The 27,091-nt window shown below is 37.7% G+C and overlaps 1 protein-coding gene and 1 long non-coding RNA gene across 7 annotated transcripts in view; one reads left to right on the forward strand and one right to left on the reverse strand.

Annotated features, from left to right (window-relative positions):
- The window catches only part of CCDC141 (coiled-coil domain containing 141), a 249,619-nt gene that overhangs the window by 56,514 nt on the left and 166,014 nt on the right, over positions 1 to 27,091 (reverse strand). For all 5 annotated transcript variants that reach the window (XM_009182528.4, XM_009182527.4, XM_021924378.2 and 2 more), the window contains exons 13-21: positions 25,456 to 25,635; positions 24,751 to 24,876; positions 21,985 to 22,173; positions 20,913 to 21,092; positions 18,638 to 18,787; positions 9,226 to 9,366; positions 8,309 to 8,503; positions 6,721 to 6,904; positions 3,337 to 3,449 (exon numbers count right to left, since the gene is read on the reverse strand). In XM_009182528.4, coding sequence (XP_009180792.2) covers positions 3,337 to 3,449; positions 6,721 to 6,904; positions 8,309 to 8,503; positions 9,226 to 9,366; positions 18,638 to 18,787; positions 20,913 to 21,092; positions 21,985 to 22,173; positions 24,751 to 24,876; positions 25,456 to 25,635 — 1,458 coding nt within the window. The remainder of the gene's footprint in view (positions 1 to 3,336; positions 3,450 to 6,720; positions 6,905 to 8,308; positions 8,504 to 9,225; positions 9,367 to 18,637; positions 18,788 to 20,912; positions 21,093 to 21,984; positions 22,174 to 24,750; positions 24,877 to 25,455; positions 25,636 to 27,091) is intronic.
- LOC108581344 overlaps positions 1 to 27,091 on the forward strand; it is a 98,501-nt gene that overhangs the window by 30,871 nt on the left and 40,539 nt on the right. For both annotated transcript variants that reach the window (XR_001893422.3, XR_004176707.1), the window contains exon 2: positions 19,975 to 20,070. This is a non-coding gene — a long non-coding RNA (uncharacterized LOC108581344). The remainder of the gene's footprint in view (positions 1 to 19,974; positions 20,071 to 27,091) is intronic.

Consider the following 27,091-nt stretch of genomic DNA (forward strand, 5'->3'; position numbering starts at 1 on the left):
ACCCTCTTTGGAATTTTCCTTTCACCTCTACACAGAAAACATTTGCCTTCTTTTCATCTCAACATTATTTGGAAATCACTGGAGATAATGTATATATGAACGTCCTTTGTAAGTCTGAAATTGCTATACATGAGAAAGGATTTCTATCACTATTTCAGCCTTGACAGGAATTGCTGAGCCCACTTTCTATAACTTTGAAAAGAGAGCCATAGCATCAACCTTTATATTTAAAAACATAAAAAATAGACATTTGCTCTCTTCATACAAACACCTATAAATTGCTGGTAAACATTCTTTGGCAAGCATTTGTTGCGGCTGTAACTCATAAAGATAATGCTGATGCCTATTTCTTTTGCCAGGGAGACCCTTTCTCATTTCTACATCCACCCAAATTAAACACCTTCAAGCACTGAAAGATAGTTCTTCTCTGTACCAATTCATTGGGCATTTACTACAAATGCCAAAACTCTTTCTAGATAACCTGCTTTAAAAAGCAAAGCAGGCCAGGTATGGTGGCTCACACCTGTAACACCAGCACTTTGAGAGGCCAAGGAGGAAAGATCACTTGAGTCCAGGAGTTTGAGACCAGCTTGGGCAACATAGTGAGACCTCAACTTTACAAAAATATCAAAACATGTAGTGGTGCATGCCTGTGGTCCCACCTACTTGGTAGGCTGAAGTTGGAGCATTGCTTGAGCCTGGGAAGACGAGGCTGTAGTGAGCCATGGTAACACCACTACACTCCAGCCTGGGCAACAGAGCAACACACTGTCTCTAAATCAATCAATCAATCAATCAATCAATCAATCAATAAAAGGTAAAGCATAATGTTAAATGTTGTGTGGGACACTAAATTTAGCAGCGCCAGAGGGTTTCCTTAAGTATAATCAAGTAGGGAGAGTTGGGATGGCAACATTAGTTATATGTGATGTAATTATATATAGTAGTTATATGTGTGATTATACTAGTTACAGCCTGAATGTTTATGTTCCCCTAAAGTTTATATGTTAAAATCCACATCCTTAAGGTGATGGTATTAGGAGATGATGCCTTTGGGAAGTGATTAGGTCATGAGGGTGAAGCTCTCATGAATAGGATTAGTGCCCTCAGAAAAGAGGGCTGAGAGATACCCCTCATTCTTCCACCATGTAAGGTTAGAGTGAGTAGACAGCTACCAGGAAGTCCTCACTAGACACCAAATCGGCCAGCATCTTGATCTTGAACTTCCAGCCTGCAGAACTATGAGAAACAAATGTCTGCTTTTTATAAGGCATCTTGTCTATGGCATTTGGCATAGCAGTCAGGATGGACGAAGATAGGTAGGAAGGCACACAAGTGGCATGAGAGATCAGGGAGGGAGTGATATAGCTAAGGAAGGATTTCTGGAGGAGGCAGCATTTGGGTTTGGCTCTGAGAGATGGTAAGATTACGAAAAACAGACAGAAGGTCGTGTCCTTGAAGTAAAGGTTTAGAAGTGGGAAATCCCAGGGAGCACAGTAGATCAGTAGGACACAGATCTACAGTGAATGTAGAAGCACACTGGTTGGGAAAGGTGACCAGCCTCAGAACACTGAAAGGCCTTGAATTGGAACTTGACTTGGTAAGGAAGAGTTTGTAGTGGAGTGTTGTGAATGTGAAGATGACACTAGCAGAACTATTTAGGAAGGGTAATCTAGCTGGGAGTATAATTAAGGGACTCCTGACTAGTGCAAAAGAGAATCCAAGTGACAGGTTGAGCGTGAGAAAGAGAGAATGCAATCCTGACTACACTGAGTATGGAAGGAATGGAGAATGAGGAAGTGGGAGAGGCCGTGGAAACAGCCCTTTCAGGAAGAATAGCCATCAAGGTAAAAGCTGGAAAGGGATATAACTTGAAGAAAGCAGATTTTATGAAGCTGACCCTCACTTTAAGATGTGCAATATAAATGGGAGGAATATTGTAGACAATGAAGAGCAAAGAGTCAGAGGAAGCAGTGATTTGCAGCCTGTGTATTGGAAGTCAGAAGCAGCAGCAGCTCCTCAGGGGGTGGGATGGAGGTGGGGAGGAAAGGATAAATGTTGAAAAAGATAACATGAGATATATGGTTTATTATCATTGTGAAACATTGATGGGAAGCAAATAACATATATATTAGAAATATTAATCATTTCATATATTAAACATTTCAGTTTTCTCAAACCTGATTGTAGAATTTATGTGTGGGTAATAATACAAAAGAAAGAAAAAGCTATGCACAAAGATGTTCATTGTGGTGTTATTTAAAATGGTAAAATGGTTAGAAAATCTAGATTCTTAACCAAAGGATAAAGATAATTTAGTTGGGCACCCACTGAATTAAAAGCCTCACAAACTATTTGAATGGAAGAGGCACATAAATTTATGACCTAGAAATTCCTACCAAAAAAAAAGTGGCTACTAGAAATAAATATAATTCTGCTCTGAACTGCGAGACCACCACTAGGCCTCAATAACAATTATCCCAACAATAATCTTGAGTATCTTCACAGTCAATTGTCAGGGCTACCCTGGGATCCACTTTGTAGATCAGGAAATGGAGATTCAGGGAGATTAAATAATGTAACCAAGGTCACAAATCCAACTATTTAGGGAGTTGGTATTTCAAGGCAACTGTGCTTTGCTTTACAGCCTTTGACCTTAATGACCTTGCTATTCTGCCCATCCTCAACAACCAGTTCTTTCAGCCAGCTATGAAAACAGCATTAACCAAACCAGTTTTTGACATGACACTGACAAAGAAACATATGTATTTCACTTTAACTGGTTTTGCTTAGACATAAACACATTCTCTATATTTGTTACCATCAAATTGGTATTCTATGAAGAGTGATCATGATTAGTTTACTATTTCCATGAGGAAAAGTGTTCAATGAATATAATACCTGAAGATTACTTTTATTTTCTCTGGTGCCACAATTTGGAGAGGAAAAAAAAAACCACCCTGGCATCTATTATTTATGAATAAAACCATAGGCTACTTAATTATGAAACAAAACCATAGGCTACTTAATACAAAGTTTACTGGCAGAGTCTTAATGGGACACATTTTTTAGGATATGATCCATGAAAATGTAAACCAGACACCTTAATTGTGTTTAGCCCTCATTCCCAGCAATATTTTTCTCTGCAGTGATGGGAAAGAAATAGAATTAATTATCAGAAACACCCAGATAATTATGTTAGAAAGCTGTGAAACAAATGTGCACATTACGTCCCTTGAGAAATTCTATTAAAACGTCTTTGCACCAGAAGACATTTGATTAACACATTTTTATTTATTTTGCTTAAAAATACATATTCCAGGAAGAAGAAATTACCTTCAGTTTTTCTTCAAGCTCTGTGAGGGACTCACATAATTCAGTCACAGATTCAAGAACCTCTTTGTGTTTTGTCACTATTTTCTCAATATATTTCTGTCCTTCTTCCAAACCTGGGGAGAAGGATGAAACTAATTTTAAAGGTCAAATTTTTAGCAAGAAAAAAAGTCCAGGTATAAATTCATCTCCATGTCCAGTGTAAGGGCTGATAAATTGTAAGTTCTTAATAAATATTTGCTGAACAGATAAATAAATGAATAAAGACATGTTTCTAAAAGCTAGATATTCTAGGAAAATGATTACATTTGCTGTACCATGCCACTTTCACATAACCTAAATAATGTTGCTACATGAATAGTCTTAAAGCTCAATTCTCCTCAGTTTTTCCTATTCAGAACATCCAGTGGTTCCTCTCTGCTTAGAGAAGAATAAATTCCTCAGGATGGCATTCAAGGCCCTTCCATAACATGGTTTCAATCTGCCTCTCCCAAATGTATGTCACTCTAGTTCTCTCCTGTATTTTATCTCCAGCCAAACGGAACCAGCAACTCCGTCTGAAGATCCCCACAGCAACTGAGTATTCCTTCCTCTACCAGGACTACTGTCCCTCCACTCTCTATTTCTGCTGTCCAAATATAACCTACTCTTTAAGGTCCGCCTGAAATGCCAACATTTCTGTGAAGATATTCTGAATCTTTTCCAACTGGGTTTCTCCATATATATTGTAATAAAAATAGCTACCATGTAGCACATGCTTATTATTTGCCTGTGCCTAAGCACTGTATAACCATTGTTCAATGTAATCCTTGGATAGACTCTACTACTATCCACATTTTACAAATGAGGAATGCGATGCTCAAAAGAATGTCTTGTCTGGGCACAGTGGGTCGTGCCTATAATCTGAGCACTTTGGGAGACCAAGGTGAGCAGACTACTTGAGGTCAGGAGTTCGAGACCAGCCTGACCAACATGGTGAAACCCCATCTCCACTAAAAATACAAAAATTAACCTGGCATGGTGGCGCATGCCTGTAATCTCAGCTACTCGGGATGCTGAGGCAGGAGAATCACTTGAACCTGGGAGGTGGAGGTTTCAGTGAACTGAGATCATGCTGCTGCACTCCAGCCTGGGTGACAAAGCAAGACTTTGTCTCAAAAAGAAAAAAAAAAAGAACTTCTTTAGGTGACCCAGACAATAAATGGAGGAACAGGGATTTGAACCCAGGACTATCTGCCAAGATTGTGTCACACATTGTTATGGGCTGAACTATGTCCCCCATCCTGCCAAGTTCATATGTTGAAGTCTCAATTCCCAGTACCTCAGAATGTAACTGTATTTGGAGATAAGATCTTTAAAGAGGTGGTTAAGTTAAAATGAGGCCATTGGGATGGGGCACTAATCCAATATGACTGGTGCCCTTACAAGAAGAGGGAGAGACACCAGGGGCGTGTGTGTGCAGAGGGATGACCATGTGAAGAGGCAACAAGAGATCAGCCATCTGCAAGCCAAGCAGAGTGGCCTGAGATGAAACCAACCCTGCTGGCATCTTCATCTTGGACTTCCAGACTCCAGAAGTGTGAGAAAATAAGTTTCTGTTTAAGCCACCCAGTCAGTGGTATTTTGTTACGGTAGCCCTAGAAAACGAACACGAACATTTTATGTCCTTCTCAATCCATTTACCATACCATGACTTCAAGGCCTAGACTGTGGTCTCTTGAATGCAGGAACCAGGTCTTAATTGTCTTTATAACAGCCACAGCTCTTAGTAGATAAAGGTATGCAAAAGTTTGAGATAATTTTTTTGCATGAAAATTCTGAGTTCAGTAGTGCTTGAACAGCTTGTAAGAGTTGATATAATCTTAAAGTACTTCCCTTGATGTACTAATTTTAAAAAAATGTATAGCTTCCATACCAAACAGATGGAGACTCATGTCATTCATTTATTCATTCAGTGATTCATTTATTCATCAAATATTTGTTAAGCTGTTGGTATGTGCCATTAGACAGTGAACTAAAAGGCAAAAATCCATCCTCGAATACAGCTTACACTCTGGTAAGGAAAGCCAGGCAACAGACAAATACCTATATAAAATGTCAGTTGGTGATAAGGGCCAGGGATACAAACAAAGCCAGAAGCAGGATCTTGCATGTCAAGAAGGGAATTTAACTTTTTAGGGGCTTTGTCAGTACTTATCATGCTCTGAGATTGAATAGGCACTGATCCAGGCACAAATACAGTGAAAAAAAATATACACTTTCCTCAAGTTTATGGGAAGTAGAGAAGATAAATAGGTGTTTATACTACAATGTAAAAAGTTCAGTCGTGGAGGAAACATATACCAGGCTATGGGAGCAGAGTGTCTCCAAAATTTTTAGTGCACTTACACGGTAACTCCAGCAAGAAGATGTCACCTTAGTTTCCATTAATTTTTCAATCCGTATTTTATTATTTTTATGTGTCTACCCTTTTCTTCTGGAACATCATGAATAATTCATTCTCAACAATTTAAGTAGTATACTACAAAATTTCAAAATTTATGGTTCTCCATGGATAGTGTTTCATGTTATATAAGAGAAAATATCTGGCAGCAGCCATGGGCAGCCAAATTAAGCATTTTGTACCAACTGCTGTGTCTTCTTTCTGGGCTGCATTTGCCTGGTCACTGGGAATTACTCTGGATCTCGTAGGACTGATACCAGGGAATTCATGGAACTTATTCCTCAGAGCCCTCAAGAACTATCATCCTCCATGGACTTCTTAAATGGGGGCCTCTTTTAGGAGGAAGGATCTCCCAGGCTGACATGACGTTATCTTTTCTAGTCACGGAAGAGAGGAAAGCAGAACTTGTAAAATGGCAATTTGAGTTCTCCCATTTATTCCACAAGTGAGAGGAAGACAAAGGAGAATTTTTCAGGTCTTTCTCAAATTCGTGAACCAAAAGCCTCGTTGAAATGAGAGGTCTGGAGACTTCAGTCTTAGCTTTATGTCTACTTAAAGTATTACTGAAGTTTTATATGTTTTTCGAGGAATCACTCTAGTGGAAATTAAATGGGGTTTTTGTTGTTGTTGTTTATATAAGCTGAATATTGTTCTGGTGTCATTACCCTAGAGATGAACAACAACGATGGAGGAGAAAAGAGAATAGAGAAGGAAGGCTTACACAAAGTAGTTAAAAATCTGCAGGCTTCATCTGCTCCAGAAATTCCTCCCTCTGTTCCCTGTTTGCTTTCCCTGGCTGTGGGTTCTTATCTTGAACCTTTTCCCTGAATAGGTTGGTATACTGAGGACCCTGAGGACTTGCCACGCTCTTGCTTTCTACTGGATTAGGTTCAGTATAGATTTGTTCAATGGCCAATCACAGGATATCTTAAAAGAGATCTCACCATATAAGCGCTGAGCAAGGTCAGTGGCCTCCTGAATTCTTTCTTCTTGCTGCGGCACCGAGGGTGCAATAAACTTATTGAACTGCTGGTGGAGAATTTTCACAGCTTCCTTTGTCTTGCACTCTGTGGAATATTTTCCCACTCTTACAACTGTGGCACTTGCATCTTCGTACCAAAAGTGACACTAAATTTAAATAGGATAAAGCACAGGTGAAAGAAATACGGTCCTTCTAAAGTTCTTAATTTTGACCAGTGGAGTATCAAATTTTAATTCCCTCAACTTTATGTTCACATTGGCTTGAACTTTCTAAGTCATAATAAAGAAAATATTAAAACATGATCATATTCTTTTGCACTTAAATGTTAGTGGCAGAAATAAGTACAAATATGAAAATATATATAAATAAAACTATAAGAAAGTAAAAATATGAAACTATATTTGATTCTCCTGCCTTCTTAGGTTTGCCTAAAATATAATTCCTAAGAGGAATGTTGCAGACTTACAAGAACAGGCAGGATAAAAAGCACCTGGCACGACAAAGAATCCAAATACATGCTAAATGGCAAGAAAAAGGTCAAATGTTCACAATCCAGCATAATGAATTGATATCATTAACAATACACTGCTAAAGTATTGCCTGATGAATACTCTAACAAATAAATTCTCCTTGAAAAATAAGATTTAGTTTATGAATGGGAAAATATCATCCAACAAATAGCATTTCACCTTTTCTTAATAGAAAATAGTTATATTTTCCAAACACAGTGGAGAATGAGACAATTTCTCATTAAAAATAAATAACTGTGATGGAAGGGATGTCTGACCCAGACCCAAAGCACTTATGCAGGGTGAGCGATAGAAACACATGACTCTGTTAGGAGTTGGTTTTAAATAAGTGCCACAAAGGCACAACAAATCTGTACATCATATGTAGAAGACTGATCATTTTTATTCTCCTTAATCTGGTGTTAAATCTAAACACTCAACTGCATTAGTGGTAAAGACGTTCTGTATCTCAAACAATAATGGGCAACAAAGAACACTCAAGAACTTCAAGTGCAGAATTTCTTCAATACGAAGTGTTCAAACAATAACTTTAACTTGTCAAATTTCATATATTTTATGTATACTCTACCTTTTATCCTCTTGACAGTAATAAAACACCAATAACAACTTTTTGTAACTGAAAAATCACAGTATCGATCTTTAAAATAAATATTTTCAAGTTCTGTGAAATAAATAAGCCACTCTGAGCATTTTAAACAGATATCCAGCATAATTTCATGATAATTAAACATCTTCAGTTGATGAGGTTATGGAGAAACAGGAACTCTTATACATTGCCGGTAAATTAGTAAAGACCTTTCTCAAGATAAATTGACCAATAAAACCAAAGACCTTATAACATTCATCCCCTTAAGTCCAGCAATTCCATTTTAAAGAATTATCCTAAGAAAAAAAATCATGAAAAGGAGCATGAAACATGTATATAATGACAATAACAGCTAATGTGACATTGCTTTAAAGTTGCAAAATAATTTTTGAAAACAACATTGCAACATGGATACCACTGCAAAAAGAAGATACCTCTTCTATCACCTCCTGGAGATGCTCAGTCAGGTCCAAATTCTTCTTGTAATCTGTCACAACTTTGTCAAAGTCATCCACATGTTTTTGCAAATCCTTCACGACTTCCAAAAGGACATTAACTTTATCACTTGGATAATTTAAGAAAGAATCAGAAGTTTTATTACTAACTTTTTCCATTTTCCTTTTCAAAGCCTGTGTGAAAAACAAGAAGTTTTTAAAATAACATTCAATTTGCATTTATGATGCTAGTGATTAAATACCGAGAAAAAAAACTAGTAAAAGCTTTTGCAGCTTCCTCCAATCTATTAAAATAATAATTATTACAAATATATTATGGAAAGAATGGGTTTTCCCCAAATTCTATTGATTTAGCATTCAGCAAATAAATAGAAAATGTACACAGGTTTATTCCAGATTTTGAGACTAGTAATATGATATTTTTTAAAGACAATGATAATTAAATCAAATAGTTGTCCTCAATAAGCTCACTGTCTCCTAGAAAAGGCATTTAAATAATCTAACCAGTACATGTGATAATCAGGGTAGGAATAAGAGGCTATAGGAGCAGCAAAACTAATGACATAGATGGACGCAAGAAAAGGAGGAGGAGTGTAGAAGGCGTGTGCATGCGTCCATGCATGTGTGTGTATATGTTGGGGAGAAGAATGGAAGTAGACACGCTGGGTAGGTTTGGCAGAAACCATTCTGGATCTGCCTCAAGAGATAAATCAATTTATTATGTATTTTTACATGAAGGATAAAATTGTTATAAAAATGGAAAAATACCCTTTGAGTCCCAATGCTACAAAAAGCCAGAGTTAGGTATCTAGATTTGAAATGCAAAACAATTTTGCAATAATTGTGTAGTACGTACATACACACACACACATATACAAACCATATTTTCTTGTTACCTGCATTTTTTCAGCGTACATATCAACTTGTTGAATTTGATATTTAAGCACCTTCAGATTCCGATATTTTTCATTTTTCTTAGTGTAATTAAACTTCAAATTATTGAATTTCTTTTTGACATCTTTGAATGACTCTTTGAGCTGTAGTTCAACAAAAAGAAATAGGTGATTTCCTTAAAATGAGAAAACAAAGTAAGTCATAAAGAAATCAAAGCATCTGAACACTTCAAAGTATTCATAATCTTAAAAATGTATTTAGGGTAATTTTCTCTCCCTTCCATTCCCTTCCTTTCCCTTTCTTCTTTTTTGAGACAGGGTCTCACTTTGTCACTCAGGCTGAAGTGCACTGACACGATCTTGACTCATTGCAACATCTGCCTCCTGGGTTCAAGTAATTCTCATGTCTCTCCTAAAGTAGCTAGGACTGCAGATGTGTGCCACCATGCCTGGCTAATTTTTGTACTTTTAGTAGAGACAGGGTTTCACCATGTTGGCCAGACTAGTCTCAAACTCCTGGCCTCAAGCGATCCACCTACCGCGGCCTCCCAAAGTGCTGGGATTACAGGCTTGAGCCACCGCGCCCGGCCTCAGAGTGATTTTCAATAGAAAACAAATCTGCCAAGTGGACACACAAAGTGAATTTAAATATATCCTCCAAATATGAGTAATTATAAAATGTTTAATACTTTTTGATTTGTAATTTTTAATTAGGAATTATAGCTATAGAACATTCCTTTGTCCCTCAAGTAAGAAAATTTCTCAGATATCATACATAAACTTTTAACAACTCTAATTTTCTTATTTGTATTTATTTTATATCTTTTTTTCCCATTCATTCTGTTTTCAATATGCTAATATTTGCCCCAGATCTATCTTCCAATACTCTCTCACAGCCATCATGTATACATTTATTAAGGCTCCAAAAAGCTATCCATGTTGAAGAAGTCAATGAAGTGTTGACATTTAGACCACCTGGACATCGGTGGGGTGGAAGAGAAGACCCAATATGAGATTTAGTAGAGAAAAATAACTATTATCTGCCCAGTTAAAAATTATTTTTCGTGAGCAGTTCTGAAAAGAGTTTTACTTCTTAGATATAGACCATTAACTTCAGAGATCCTTCAAAAACAAAAAAAGTAAAGTGACAGTTGTTGCTAATGACAGCTAAGCTAACCTGTGTATAAATAAAGCATACAGCTATCCACAGGGGAAAGATTTTGACAGTCTTAAAAACAGTTCAACTTTACCAGTGCACCAAATTTCTAAGCAGCCCAGTCCCATTAAATGCACCTCTTTCTGTCCCTTCTCTATATTTAAGAAGGATAAGCATATTGACAGGCAACTCTCTGTATTATCAACAAAGTACAGAGAAAAAAAAATACCTTCTCAGATTATATGGAGGCATTTCACAGCAAGACTGCACAATGTCATGGTTGATAAATTTGAGCTAAGATAAGTCAGAAAAGCATTAAAATTCTTTTCGATGACAGCAAACAAATTATTTGGGAGGGAATAAAGACCATGCATGTGCTAGATTTTAGAATTGTAATGCAGAAAAACATACTTGCCCTACAAAATGTATGCTTTTTCAAAATGCTTATTTCAAATTCTGCAGACTGTGAAAATAAAGCCTTTATCTTATCTTTAACACATCTAGGAGACATCAACTTTAAAGCTCTAGTGGAATTGCACGCGGAAATTATTATACTGACAGAATTTTTGCATCGGATACACATATACTTAATCAGTGTTGTTTAGTTTATATGGTAAATAATGTTGTTGAACATTACTTTTAAGTTACAAACTAAACCAAGCACAGAGACCGCATGAACTACTTTAACTGATAAATAAATCAGTAATGTTCAGAAAAAGTGAAAAGTTTCAGAATTTGAACATTATTTCTCTATTAGAAACTCAGTGGAATATTTAAAAGATCATATTCAGTTGATGTGTTTGTGAAATAACTAATAAACATTTACATTCTATGGCACTCAATGTTTTAATGTGCATATGTTTGATTTTAACAAGAAAGGATAAATAACGTCAATTTTGTAAGATTGAGATATAAAGGGGTTATATCCTTAGTAATTTACATAAAATTTTGGCAGGAGTTTTTGCAACTATAAATGTAATAAGTACTACATCTGAGGAAACCAGACATTATTGTTTTAAAAAACATCTCAATAACGAGTTACTATTTAATGAGTGCAGAGTTTCTGTTTAAAATGACAAAAAAGCTCTGCAGATGGATGGTGGTGATGGGTTCACAACAATGTGAACGTACCTAATACCACTAAACTATACACTTAAAACAGTTAAGCTGGTAAATTTCATGCTATGTGCATTTTACCACAATTAAAAATGAAGGGAAAAATGCCCTGCCACTAAAATTTATCCACTGGAAAATAAACTTATATATTCTTCTACTTAAATGTGACATACATCAGAAAACCTTAGTCTACAGAAAGGAAGAAGGGCTCTGTCATTAACCTGATAACCACTGGATTACATCTGCTTTAAATGGGAAAATTCAATGTCTATTTGAAAACTATATGATAAATAGAGAAAGGCTGAGATTTAATACTTTAATTTTCAACCATGAGATTTTAAATCTACTTTGGATTAAGAAATTTAAGACTGATAAATGATGAGTATGATTTGATTTCTGTTTGCTTCAGAACGTGTGCACTTCCACTGAAGATGATTTCTAAGGCCAAAGAATGTTCATGACACTGTGGGCATGTGAAATGGGATCAGCTTCTTTCTGACACATGAGCTCCCTTGACAAAGTTGCTGGCACTTTTCTATTTTGGTTTCACTGGAAATCCATTTTAAATCTAAATCTCTGTGCCTTTTTTCAACTCAAAGTCAGGACTACTGCAGATACGAGTGGAAGGCAATATGCACGAAACTACCTTCAGCCATTGAAAAATCTTGCCATTCTTAATTTTCTTACCCGTACTTTCCAATATGAAAACTTAACTTCCAAAAAAAAAAAAAAAAAAGAAAACTTAACTTCCCATCTAATCCCAACATAACTTGTGGTCATATTTTTAAAGGAACTGAGTGCCATAGTTGCTGGGCTGTGGTATCATTGTTCACACAGCTGTTTCTAACTTTAGTCAACTTGTCAACAATGGGGAATGGTGGGATGGGGCTGAGACAACTGCTCCAGTTGAACACATAAGCGGAGAAATACACCCCAAGCTTGGGGTGAGAAAAATTTTACCCTGTTAGAAATCTTTAAATGATGTCATAATTCATACTAAAGTTCCTCAAAGTTTTCAGAAAATTAGGGAAAATATATTTTTAATGAATAATTTTATTTTCCCATCTTTTCACATGGTCAGCTCCTCTATATTTACCATAGCATAAACAGACCGAGTTAACATAGCTATAATTAGAAATAAGCTATTAAGATTTAAAAACTATAAATATTTTGAAATTAGCAGAATGAGCATCTTTGCCAAATTTTCTAGCATGCCGTAAGCCCCCTCTCAGGGTTAGAAATGAACAAAGCTTCTTTGGAAAGAAGCAGAAGGGAAAGAGGCTGATGCCAAGTGAGGCTGGCTTGCTATTGTTAGTCCACCCTGGGCAAGCTGGTTGAGCCAGCTTTGCCATGAAAATGTATTATTTATAAGTTTGCTGCTGTCAAGGCCAATTTGTGTGAGGGACATGGGACATTTAAAACAGAAATGCATTTAATGCATTTAAAAAGAAAGCCTTTCCTTAGAACTATGGCACATGTTTGGCCAGAAGCAAAAATATAAAATGACTGGTCAATTTCCATAATGTCCCCTTTATGAATGTCATTTCTTGCCTGTCATTTTATTTACTCCAGAAAAAAGCTTTTTGATGCTCATGTTCAGCAACAGAAAGCTGTGATGTTATCACCTCCCAGGTATGCGTTATTCAAAATCAAGAGACGCAAAGGCTCAAAATTTAACCCAAATCATTTGCTACAATTATCAATTATCACTTAGGGAGGCTGTGGTGGGTGGATCACCTGAGGTCAGGAGTTCAAGACCAGCCTGGCCAACATGGTGAAACCCCATCTCCACTAAAAATACAAAAATTAACTAGGCATGGTGGCACACGCCTGTAATCTCAGCTACTCAGGAGGCTGAGGCAGGAGAATTGCTTGAATCCAGGAGGCAGAGGTTGCAGTGAGTCGAGATCACACCACTGCGCCCCAGCCTGGGCAACAGAGTGAGACTCTGTCTCAAAAAAAAAAAAAATTTTTTTTGTAGAGGCAGGGTCTCACCATCTTGCCCAGACTGGACTTTAACTCCTGGGCTCCAGCAGTCCTCCTACCTTGGCCTCCCAATTGTAGAATATTCAGACTTAGTGCTAGAGAGATTTCAGGAGAAGACTTTTTGTCCTCCTTCCATTTGGCAACCACACCCTTGTCTTCCCGTGCTTGAGGCCAGTTGCTAGAGGCTGAAAGTGGGACAACTTGGGAAGACATGACAATTGCTCTGCCTTAAATTGTAGGTAGCAACAGGTGTCAGTAATAAATATTTTATCCATTTTGCATGTTTTGTGTCTTCATAATATGTTTGTCAAGTTTTGTTTTCTGAACATGATAACCATAATTTAAAACTTCAGCTCTCTTTATTCTTCAGAAAGATTCCAGTCATTTTGCAGATGTTAAACACCAAAATGTTAACATTTTAACCTTATGGAATGGATGCTTTTAGAGCAAATTGTAATCTTTCTTATCCTCTTACACATACCATCCAGATGGACCCAGGATGGGGCCCACTAGAGGAATGGCTGTGACTGTGAAGTCTCATGGGTTTTAATGCTGTCTAGACTTGAAGTTTCCTGAGGATGTTTGTGTTCTTTTTTTTCTTTTTAATTGGTGGAGTCTCACTCTCTTGTCCAGGCTAGAGTGCACTGGAGTGATCACGGCTCACCGCAGCCTAACAAACTCATGGGCACATGGGATCCCCCTGTCTCAGCATCTCAAGTAGTTGAGACTACTGGGACATATCACCACATTTGGCTAATTTTTTAAAAATGTTTGTAGGGCTGGGCACGGTGGCTCAGGCCTGTAATCCCAGCACTTAGGGAGGCTGAGGCGGGTGGATCACCTGAGGTCAGGAGTTCAAGACCAGTCTGGCCAACATGGTGAAACCCCATCTCTACTAAAAATACAAAAATTAGCTGGGCATGGTGGCGCACACCTGTAATCACAGCTACTCGGGAGGCTGAGGCAGGAGAATTCCTTGAACCCGGGAGGCAGAGGTTGCAGTGAGCTGAGATCACTCCAGCCTGGGCGACAGAGTGAGACTGTCTCAAAACAAAAAAAAAAATTGTAGAGGCAGGGTCTCACCATCTTGCCCAGGCTGAACTTGAACTCCTGGGCTCCAGCAATCCTCCTACCTTGGCATCCCAAAGTGCAGGGATCACAGGTGTGAGCCACTGCTATTTTGTATTCTTATGGCTTGGTACACAGAAGCCACAGTAACACATTCGTTGAGTGAATATAATGGAGTCCTTTTTAAAGAAAATGATGAATTCAGGTTATAAATCTGGAAAATAATTATTGTCTGTACTATACCATTGTGCTGCCCTGTTGGGTGTTTTGCCATCTATGCAAACTCTTTCTCTGCTTCCTTTGCTGCCATGGTCCTTTTGTCAGTGGCAAAGTGCTATACAATGTCAGGTGGTTTTAATATTATTGTGTATGTGTCCATAGCAACACTATTCCTCTATTCTAATTTACTGCTACTAATCGACTTGTATCCCTGGAACTCATTGGACTGATTTATTCAAGTTGAAAAAAGAATTTGTGCCATTAGAACATGTGACTGACACATGGAACATATATACTAAGTCCTTTTCTGCATAATTCCTGATGGGCAAGATGTTGCTACAGTGGAAAAATTCAGGGTAAGGTAAAATAATTATCTGGAAGTTCTATGTGGAAAACTTGAGAAAATAAATACCAACCCAATTCTGTCATTACTATACTTTTCAGCAAAGTAATTGTGATCTGTAATACGAGCCTCGAGCTACAAATTTCCATTAACATCATGTAGACGTAAAGGTAATTTTTTTGGTCAGGTTGAAAGAAGAAAACATGCTTGATATTAACTTATTACATTTCTAAATGTAGATGTGTAGAGAATGATGTTTCTGTGTCATGTAATATAGCAGAGAATATGTCTATTGTGCTTTGTGTATGAACAACTTATTTATATAGCCAGGCAAGAAAAAATATGAATTATATTCAACATTCATGCATACAAATGTATCTTTGTATGAAATGGGTAGGAAAAAACACAAAATCTGGCAGTCTGAAGATTATTTTTCTAGTAGGTAGACATGAAGAAAATAAGGTTTTACAATTTCCTACGTCTTCATATGAAATTGGAAAAAAATGGTTTTTACTCAAAGATAAGCACAAACTATCATTCACTGTCTTTAAGGCACATCACATTGCATTTTAAAAAATTACATTTAGAACACTTTATTTTGCCTTGGGGTACTGAGTTCTTTTCTAAGGGCTTTCAGTGCAGTTAAGACCATGTAAGTTAGCTATAGCACGGTCAAGAAAGAAATTTTTTTGAAATAACCAAATGAACCGTGCTATTATATCAGATCATACAAACGTCTTAGATATACCAGAAAATAGGGATAGAAGAGGAAAGCATTAAAAAAAAAGATATTTAACATCAGACCATGCAGTGGTTGAACGACACTGAAATATTATGTAAATGGTGAATTCTGAATTTAACAAATGATAAGCATGTTGGTGCCCAACAAATGAGTCTGTGGCCTGAAGTCGATTCCCTGGAACACCCTGAGCTGAAACTCTGTTATCCTGTAGCATATTCCTAACATGAAAGTCTTATGCTCCTCAGTTTTCCCATCTGAAAAATGAACATACTGAACTGGACATTCTCCAAAATCCATTGCAAATCAGAGTCTGTGAACTTTCTAACAGTACTTTAAGCACATTGGAAGTGAAACTGTGTTTAAAAATCAACTTCAAAAATTAAATGCTATACTTGGTTTAGTCCTCTGGCATGTTATCTAATTTTAAGTGTTTATGCAGAAAAAAATAGTGTAACGTATCATATTTAATTTTACAAATGTTTTAAGCAGCTGTACTCAAAGACTAATAATGATAACAATAAGGATAATGTCTAGATAGCAAATATTATTACCACTGTGGAAACTAGCCATCTGTTTGGGTTCTACTATTCACAATATAAACTAGAACACACGTATTTTTATTTTCCTAAGGGGCATGGAAAATATTCCTTCTGATTATTTTCCCTTAGGCCTGTCGTGAGAAAGTCCAGGGTGTGCACATCCTCATATCTTCACAAAAAAAGGAGAAGCGACAAAGACCCAAAGTTCTCAAAGGTCATTTAAATGTGAAATTGTAAGTTACATGAAAGATTAACTGGATCTGTAGTGGAAGCAAATGGGAAGAATATCTCTCTTAAAATGTAACAGCATGCTGAAGTGATACCTGATTCCTAAATCAAACCCGCATGTATCTGGCTGCTCATTCTGACACGGTACAGACAATCCTGGGGCGTCCCTACTGACAGGAAGGGACATCTGTCATCCCAGCCGACTGGCTCCAAACGCAGTCTCATCATGAGGCAGTCCCTATAAATAGAATTCCTGCTGGAAGGGCCTGAACAGGGAGACCCAGATTCATAAATATCACAGGTCTACAGGGAGACAGAAACGGAGCCAGAGGGGGCTGGGAAAACCCCTCAGCCTGCTCCACTTGCGCGTCAGCAAATGTAGAGCCCAACCATCCCTGCAAAGAGGGAGGATTTTTGGCAAGACAAAGGTTTACAAATAGAAGTACACGAGGAGGAAGAGAAGGAGGGAAAACCAGAGGAAAGGGGGAGGGGGAGGGGAGGAAAGAAGAGAGAAGGAGGAATAAAGAAGATAACTTTAAGGAAAGACTGTAAAGGAACAGTTTCCATAACCATGAATCCACATTTTGTAGCCTTGGGGAGACTAATGTGCTCTGATGGTTTTCCTTAACAAGACGTGATTGACATGTAAGCAGCAGTACAGGAACCTGAAGTGGCCATTCCATCACCTACAGGGCAAATTACACTACCGGTTCAACCCCAAAGAGTCTGGACACCTCTCTAGCCAAAAGTAACTCGCTGGAACACAAATTATGAGCTGAAACTCTACAGTCCTGTAGCACACTGCTGAAATGAACATCATTATCAGATGTCAGTTCCTGCTTCCCTCCTGTTTAACAGGATCGAAGTGGCCACTCCTGCTCTCTTCCCCTCTGGTTTTTCTTCCAGCCATGCTCCATCCTGCACCTGCCTGTGGTCTGTAAATATGTGGCCTACAGGAAGGGCCACTTCAGAGCCAGGCCACCATTAAAGTTGAGTTATTTACACTTATTTCTGTGCTTTAATGTTGTTGGGTAATATTTGATACTTGCTGGGTCTAGTTGATGTAAATTGGGCATAAATAGAAAGTGAAGAAAGTTTACTGCCTCCTTTTCCACCACCTTCTTTCCCAATGGACTCATGGCTTAATAGGCTCAGAAACATTTTGTTCTAAATGGAGATAAATCCAGAATTATGGGTACCCTTGTGTTCTGCTATCACTTCCCAGTTAAGAATCAGAACTGTTGCTATCCCAATCTGTGAGTTGTTTTCTCCCAGAACAAGTAAGCCTCTCAATGGAAAGCTTAGCTAGGAGCAGGTGGTGGTTGTGATTTAGTGAATATCTAGGTGTTGTGGATTGGTTACAGTTGAGGGAGAGGAGGTAGAATTAAGCATGTGGAGGTGCATGGATGTAGAAGATCACTCTGATCTGTTACTTCTTTTTTCTCGAAGAGTTGTTTTGCCAGAAAAGCCACGCAGTTTGAGTAAATATGAAACCAGCCACTTGACCTCAGTGATAATACTTCGTAGCCTCCGAAGCAAAGTGCCTGCTCCCTGGCCTCTGGCACCATTGACTCACCATGAGTCAATGACCCTTAAATAGAACCTCAGCAGGCTGGAGTTGGCTGCAACGAACTGGTCAATGTCACCCCTTCCTCTGGGTCCTGAAAAAGCTGTATCCACTCAAGCAAATGACTGCTATACAGGTTTGAGGGAGAAGGGGGAAGCAAAAAACAAACAAACAAAAGCAAGCAAAAAAACCATACTACTGAATTACTGGTTTTTCTATGTATTGACATCATACTGACTTCAACAAATTTGGGAGCTTGAAGTTGACTCAAACTTCCAGAGCCCTGAGGTCACTGCTCAGTGGATTAAAAGACATAAGTGAGAAGAAAGTCTCCTGATTCACTGTGTGTCTGTGTGTGTGGGAGTGTGCACATATGTGGACATTTAGATACATGCTTTAGGGTCAAACAGCTTTTTGGCAACGTGCCAGTTCTCACCCCTCCCACCCCCACCTCGTTTATCTCGTCTCTCATGGCGCAGTACTCCAAACTACGGGACAGGCTCCGTTCATACTCCTCAGCTTTGGCACGCCACTTCATGCTTTCCTCCTCAAGGAGCTCCAGCTGCTGCTGTAAGTTCTTTGCAGAAACATTAGAGCAGTGCTAAAAGAGACAAATGGTGGTAACGGGGAGAATGGGCGAAACAGCAATGAGATGAGTAGGCTATTTACCTGAATTATGAAACTCATAAATGACACTTTTTAAAAAAAAGAAATAGGTTCCTGATTTATTTTACCTTAAACATATTTGAGCATAATTATTTCAGAAAGAAGCCAGATACCCAACATTATAGAAAAGACATTTCCCAGCTCGAATTTCTAGTGTTGAAGATTCACTCATCACACCCAACTCCTCAGAGACCCCATTCATTATAGGGTATAATCTTTACTTCAAAAGGCCTAAAATATGCATTAGAAACATTTGATTTCTGCACTATAATTTTCCTGTCAACTTGAGCTTAACCTCAGGTTCATTATGCAAGTGCTCCAATCTCAGCTCAGCACAGCAGGCTGCCAGGGCCAAGGCCAGAGGACGATTGGAGAACAATTCACATTATTTGCACAAAGTGAGACTTCTTGCTTTTTTATTCTTTTAAAAATAAATGTACTAATAAAATAAAACTCTTTAAAAAGAAAGCTCTTTCCTGGTAAAAAACCTATTCCATTAACAACAGCAGATAATTTGTATTTCTGTATCTTTCACTTCAAAAAATATATATTTTATATTCACTGCATTTCATATAGTTTAGTGGATATCTTACATGTACTTTAAAATAAAATGGGCCATTATGATTTTATTAATGTTATACCTGTTGTTAGAGTAAACATAATCTTTTCTCCCCTCAAGTTAGAAATCTGGAGAAGGATTTTGTGTTTTATTTTGTGTTTGTTGGTAGTGGTGGTTTTTGTGTGTATGTGTGTGTTTTTTTTCTTTTTTCTTTTTTGAGATGGAGTCTTATTCACTCTGTTGCCCAGGCTGGAGTGCAATGGCTGGATCTTAACTCACTGCAACCTCTCCCTCCCGGGTTCAAGCGATTCTCCTACCTCAGCCTCCCAAGTAACTGGGATTACAGGCATGTAATACCACACCTGGCTAATTTTTGTAGTTTTAGTAGAGACAGAGTTTCGCCATGTTGGCCAGGCTGGTCTTGAACTTCTCGGCCTCCTAAAGTGCTGGGATTACAGGCGTGAGTCAATGTGCCCAGGCCGAAGAAGGATTTTTTTTTAAGAATCAATGTCCAGTGAATTATTGATGAAAATTTGATCTGGGAATATTTCCTTCTCTTTTAGGCCCCTCTTTTGAAGTCTGACAGTGGCATCAAACAAATCCAACGAGCCCTGGCTAGAATCAGGAGACTTGGACTTCTCCATTCTGGGCTTTTATGGGTAAGGTGGGAATTTCTGTTTGCCTCAAATTCTTCATCCATAAAATGATAGCTCTGGCCTGGGTGAACTCTAAGATCTAGATGGTCTTCCAGATCAGCAATGCTAAAACAGCATTGGCCAACAAAAATAGAATGTAAACACACAAATAATTTAAAATTGCCTAGTAGTCATATCAAAAAATCAAATAAAAAGATAGAGCAAAATTAATTTTTATAATATAACCAACTATGTCCAAATATCACCATTTTAACATGTAAGTAATATAAAAAATAGTAATATGATTGCTTTTCATAATACCTCTTTGAAATCTGGTGTGTATTTCATACTTTGAGCATCCTCACTTGTTGCTAAATTTTGATCAGAAATATTTGATCTGTATTTTAATTTTTTTAATTTACAGTTTCAAAAGTTGATTCCCATACCCAAATTGCTCTCAACATACTTAAAAGTTTTCCAATAACTATACTGAGGATCAGTTTTTAAATTTGTATTTAAATTAATGCAAGTTAAATAAAATTAAAACTTTAGTTTTTTAGTTGCATTAGGCACATGTCAAAGGCAAAAAAGTGACTGCGACACTGGACTATACAGATCTACTATATAAATACTCTTAAAAATTTTTTCATGAGAATAGAGGTATTCAACAAGACTTTTATATTCAGATTTTCTACTTAAAATTTTTTCTCTTGTCAGAGGGTAGAAACGAATCACAAATAACTACCCCAATGGTTTAATTTATTTTTAAATTTAACATATACTAAGCAATCTGCCTGGTTTCTTTCATACGCTAGCCCAAGCCCCAGTTAGAACTGAGTCAAATGATGGTGGTGTTGGATGCTTACAGGCCGCTGCACTGATGAGATGATGTCTACTCCTAAGGAAAGGGCCAGTCTGTGGAGATGGTCTACACGTGCTTGCTTTTCCTGAGAGCACCAGAGGTGAATCTGCACATCGTGAGCATCACCCAGTTCCTTCGGCTGCTCTACAAACTCCAGCTCTCTTGATTTGATGAGATGTCCCAGCTAAAATTTAGGGCATTAACAATTAACCTGAGTTTTATATGAAGACAGATTTTTTTTTTTAAGCCTAATTTCTATAGCACATTTTGCTAGCTGGTCGAAATGCTGCCAAGGCCATCTATAAACTGTTGGCATTAGCCAAATAAGAATGCTGCAAATCCAATGGTGGCAAAATTGAACTGCTAACGTCGTCAGTTCCATTAAAGAAGGAAATTCTTTTAGGTCATGAACCAAAACCTTAGCAAGATCTAGGCCTGTGCTCTGAGTAAATTTAGAGGCTATTTTAAAGGGATATTAATTAATATTCCTCTATCTTATATTAATAGAGACCATAACTATGAAGTTTTTGTAAAAATGCCACCAACAAATAGCACTCCGTGATGTCAGGTACTTGAAGTGCAAAAAAAAATTGAACTTGGTTTCTGCCCTCAAAAGCCTACAACTGAATTGGGCGGGGCGGGGGGTAGGGGAGGGAAGCTATGCTTATCAAAAAGTAGTTAAGAATCAAGATAGTAAAATGCAAGATATGTGGAATAAATAATGAGCTCTAGGATTTTTGAAGAGAGAGAAATCACTCCAAGTGAGGTAGGATTGTTGGAAGGAGGTATAGGATTTAGATAAGAGGGAGGAGAAAGACAGACTTGTCAAATAATGGCAGCCTGAGAGTCAAGGGTTGGAGTTAGATATGTGTGCATCATCTCTGAGGGATGAAGAGCTCAGTTTGTCTGGAACAAAAGGAAGAATAGGAACATAGTGAGAGTAAAGATAGGGGCCAGATTGTGTAAACTTCTGATATTAGAAGATACAATTTGGCCTTTATTTATTATTTAATAATTCATTTTTAATTGCATAGTTTAAAACTCAGGATTTTTCAAACATCCCTTCTAAGCCTTACCGCTTCCTTGACTTGATGGAACTGGACCACCTTGTACAGGATATCCTCGTAATCCTGGATTCTCTCTTTCTGTTTTTGTTGGAGGTGAATGAGGTCCTTCAGTTGTTGAGACTTTTCTTTTACAGGGGCTCCTTTGCCAGTTAACTCCTCTGATTCTTTCATAATGTATTGAACCTCATCATTTAATTGCTAAAATATTGAAAGTGATAAAAAAAAAATCTTGCTTTTAAAGAACTTTTTTACTTTGCAACTGACAATATAAAGGTCTAAACAATGAATCACTCATTCATTTGTCAACAAATACTTATTATGAATGCCCTCACCCTCCAAAAAATTTGGGCACTGTGCTGGGTGATAGAGATACATTTTTCTATATTCATCTGAGAAGTTTACAAAAAAAAAATAGCATGAGCAATGCAAAAATGTTTCAAAGCTATGTGGAAAAACAAAGTCATACATTTCTATGGCATACCGAATATTCTATTCATCTGTTAAGTAAATGTATTTTAGATATTTTATGCAGCCCCATGATTATCTCTGATATTTAATACAGACTAGAATCAGGCAGTATGGTAAAAACACCATGAGGAGATGAGTGTAAAAATATATCAGGGGAATAACTTGTGCTCTGTGATAAAAGAATGATCAGAATGAACCACCAGCTGAACAGCATAGTAGACAGACTGTTTCAAAAGCGGTCATCCCATGATCCACAAATAGCCATCACATGTAGGGAAGGATAAACTGCCTTCTCTTTCACCCGGCATTGCTCAGATATCCCTTATGGGAATCCAGATTCTGGAATAGAATTTACAACGGGGGCATACTTTAAAGAGAATGCTACTGTAGGCTGGGCACGGTGGCTGACATCTGTAATCCCAGCACTTTGGGAGGCCAAGGAGGGTGGACCACCTGAGGGCAGGAGTTCAAGACTACCCTAGCCAATATGGCAAAACCTTGTCTCTACTAAAAATACAAAAATTAGCCGGGCGTGGTGGCGTACACCTGTAATCCCAGCTACCCCAGAGGCTGAGACACGAGAATCACTTGAACCTGGGAGGCAAAGCCTGCAGCAAGACAAAATTGTGCTACTGCACTCCAGCCTGGGCAACAGAGTAAGACTCTGTCTCAAAAAAAAAAAAAAAAAAAAAAGAGAGATACAGAGTGAGAGAAAGAGAGAGAATGCTACTATAATTTCAAGCGTAGATCTTTTGTATGAAAGGTAAAAGCAATGGAAATGATTTAGACTAAGGAGATAATTTTCAGAAGAGTGACCTAAAAAGGGTCGTCGAGTTTAAGCATTTGGGCATCAAATATATGTGCACCACAGTGACGGGGCTAAAGAAGTATGGCAATGGTCCTGATTTAGAGGAACTTACATGTACATGCAAATGTGCATACAAACAAAACGCATATAAGCAGATAACACAGGGTGTATTAAAGGAATCAACCCAAATGTCCATCAGTGACAGATTGGATTAAGAAAATGTGGCACATATACACCATGGAATACTATGCAGCCATAAAAAAGGATGAGTTTGTGTCCTTTGTAGGGACATGGATGCAGCTGGAAACCATCATTCTTAGCAAACTATCACAAGAACAGAAAACCAAACACCGCATGTTCTCACTCATAGGTGGGAACTGAACAATGAGATCACTTGGACTCAGGAAGGGGAACATCACACACTGGGGCCTATCATGGGGAGGGGGGAGGGGGGAGGGATTGCACTGGGAGTTATACCTGATGTAAATGACGAGTTGATGGGTGCAGCACACCAACATGGCACAAGTATACATACGTAACAAATCTGCACGTTATGCACATGTACCCTACAACTTAAAGTATAATAATAATAAATAAATTAAAAAAAAAAAAAAAAAGAACCTAATATAGGCCAGTCACATTTGCTGAGAGTTTTAAAGAGTTTGCTGTGGGTTACAGTGGTGGGTGTGTTTGTGTGTAGCAGGCGTGGTGGCTATGTTTTACATTGGTTTTTGTCTTAATGGAACCTACAGTTCCCTAAAGGAATCTTCAATCTTCTGATTCTGGGATTCTTTGAAGCCCACATTTATGAAGTAGTGACAGCTAGAAACACAGGTATCTAAATGTTGCAGCAAAGCATAAGAATCCAGGCAGAAGTATGATGTGACTAGCAGTTGGCAATTTTTGGCAGTTGTGTCACATTTTGGAGAGGCAAGAGGCAGGGAAATAGGGACAGTGTTAAGCAGTCAGGGTCAGGAGCATGACTTGTGGTTTTGTTGCTCATATCCTGAGAGGTGGAGTGGAGAGCACAGCAAAATTCCTGGGGTGATGGTACGTGCCTGGGGTGCTGGTGGGTGAGGACAGTGACATAACAGTGGTCACCTCAGGGACTCAGGGCAGCAGAGCCTCTGGGTCCAAGGTTGCCCATCCTTGTTCTGAGAGGTCTCAATTTAAAACACCTCTGCACTCCCCAGGAAAAGAATTAGAGTGAAAATACAGGATAAATATATGACTAGTTTAATTAGCCATGTGAATTTTAAAAATCTAAGATAAAAATCTATTTAGGACATTTTGTAGCCCAAATGTTGGTATATTATCAAATTCAAAAGAATGTAGGAAAACAGTAAGAAAAATGTCCCTACAGTGGATTTTTAGACAAGCGATACTTTTGTTTAAAAAATAGAAATTCACCAGCCTATTACAATTAATCAGGTAAACTGCAACCAAACAGTTTTAAATATTTTTTCCATTCACCCAAATCCGGCAATGTATTTCTTCACCTGGAACTGAGGCTTCATGTCATTCCATTTTTGTCGTAGCTCTAAAATGAACTGGAGGCTCCCTCCAAGGTCAAGTGCAGACACAGGCATAAGTGCTTCCTGAAGAAGTTTTAAGTTGTGAGTAGTCTGAAATAAATATTGGACAGTTACACATGCATTTTCTTTGACATCTCCAGCAAATGTGATCATTCTAGTAATGACAAGAGTGTGATCAAATTTTTCAAACCCCATGAAAACGCTCAGGATGTGGCATGAGCTCAGGGTTCTAAACAACCAAGGAGTAAGGCCCTTGGTTTCTGCTGCCTTTTTTGGTTTTACTGTGGTAAAATATACATAATAAAAGTTACCACGTTTACCATTTTGGGGTGTACATTTCAGAGGCATGATATTTAATACATTCATATCATTGTGCAATCACCATCACCACCATCCATCTCCAGAACTTGTTCATCATCCCAAACAGAAACTCTGCACCCATTAAACAACTCCCCATTCCCTCCCTCGAACTCCCAGCCCCTGGTAACCTACATTCTGCTTTCTGCCTCTATGAGTTTGACGACAGTGACCTCATTTATAAGTGGAATCACACGATATTTATCCTTTTGTGTTTGGCTTATTCCACTTAGCTAGTGTTTTCAAGGTTCGCTCATGTTAGCCTGTGTCAGAATTTCATTCCTTTTCACACCCCATTGTCCCTTGCCTCACCTTTTTAAGCTGCTCTTTGAATGCCGCCCACTGCTGTTTGACAGGCTTGCTTTCCGTGGCTTTAAGCTGCCATGCCAGCCGAAGGAGGCTAAGTTCTTCCCGTTCTGCTTTCTGGTTTTCCATGGTGTTCTTCATGATGTACACTTCATTTTCCACATTTAGTATCTCGTTCTCTTTTGCCTGTTAAATTAATAATTCATATAATAGCTTTTCTTTCCCAAGAGATATAGCTTTTTGTTGTATATAACTATTTGACGAGGCAAATTCTTTATCACAGCCAAAGCAGAGCACGGTTCTGACATCCCAACAAGTTGGAACTCCCTGCGCAGAGGCACAGTTCAGCTCTCGGAACCCACATACTGTTCTTAGACATCAGGTCCCCAGTTCTTCAAGACCCAAGGGGTGTTTGAATTCCTACCTAGGGTCTGGTTATTTCCTGGGGTTTAAAAGATTATTTAATGAGCAGGGGATCCAGAATTTTTGAAGTCAAGATTAAAAACATGCGTATAAGTATACCTATATGCATTTTAAAGATACTCCACCTTTTATTTTAACACGCTCATTAGAATACATCAAAATATCAGTATTGAGGAATAGGAGGGGACAGGATGTTCTGGACCACTGTTTTTCTTTAAACTATTCCATTGTATACATTGCAATTATTTTAAATGTCCTTTGCTGTTTCTCAAGTTCTTCCATTATGTGAGAACTGAAATGGGTCTGTATCTCTGTATTCAGAACTACATCATACACCGGAAGCAAAGTACCTAAAATCGAAGATTTCACTTCCAAGCTTTCATATGTTCTGCTTTACTGATTAGAAATCTTTTAAACAATGGTTTTAAACAAAGGGAAATTCAATTAGTGGTAAAATGATAATAGCAAAGAGTAAGACTATGCGTGCTTTATTTCTGTAGAAACATTTAAAAAATGCACAGGAACATTCATTTGGCAAAACAATTATTATGTTTTTTACTTTAGTAGCCAGCCTTTCTCAATAAATCTTCAAATTTCTATCATCTCAATGACAGCAATTGATAGTATCATAAATATTCAACAGGATATTTTAAAGATAGGCCATTTTATTTTAAAATTATTTTAAATGATATTGATATTGTGCACTTATATTTTTATATAATTTTATACATTATAAAGTGGCAACTAATTCCAAAAAATATATATATTTGTAGGTCCTAAATGAGATTTCCACCATGAACTTAATAATCTAGTAATAAAATGATATATTCCCTCATTATTAATAATGATACATAATAAATTATGAAAGATATTAGACAACTCAGCAGAATCCACCCCAAATTATACTTTTATCTATATAATAAAGTTATCTTTCACATATTTTAAAGAAATGATTAACCAGAATGTAATGTACTATATAATTAACATAAATTTTGAAACTGCAGCATGCCAATGACAACTTTAATCAGAAGGATATGGTGGATTCTGAGTGAGGTCTAGAGAAAGGAGAGCTATAGTAGGATTCGTAGATGTCTAGCTAGTAGGATCTGTGAAAAGTGATCCTGTATTTGGCAGATGAATATTTTGGCCACTCAAGAAGATTGAATAATTTGCCTGAGGTCTAGTCAGTAAACACAGTACTCATTTTACTTCCATGTAG

The sequence above is a fragment of the Papio anubis genome, chromosome 10 (assembly GCF_008728515.1).
Source record: "Papio anubis isolate 15944 chromosome 10, Panubis1.0, whole genome shotgun sequence".
Taxonomy (NCBI): Eukaryota; Metazoa; Chordata; class Mammalia; order Primates; family Cercopithecidae; genus Papio; species Papio anubis.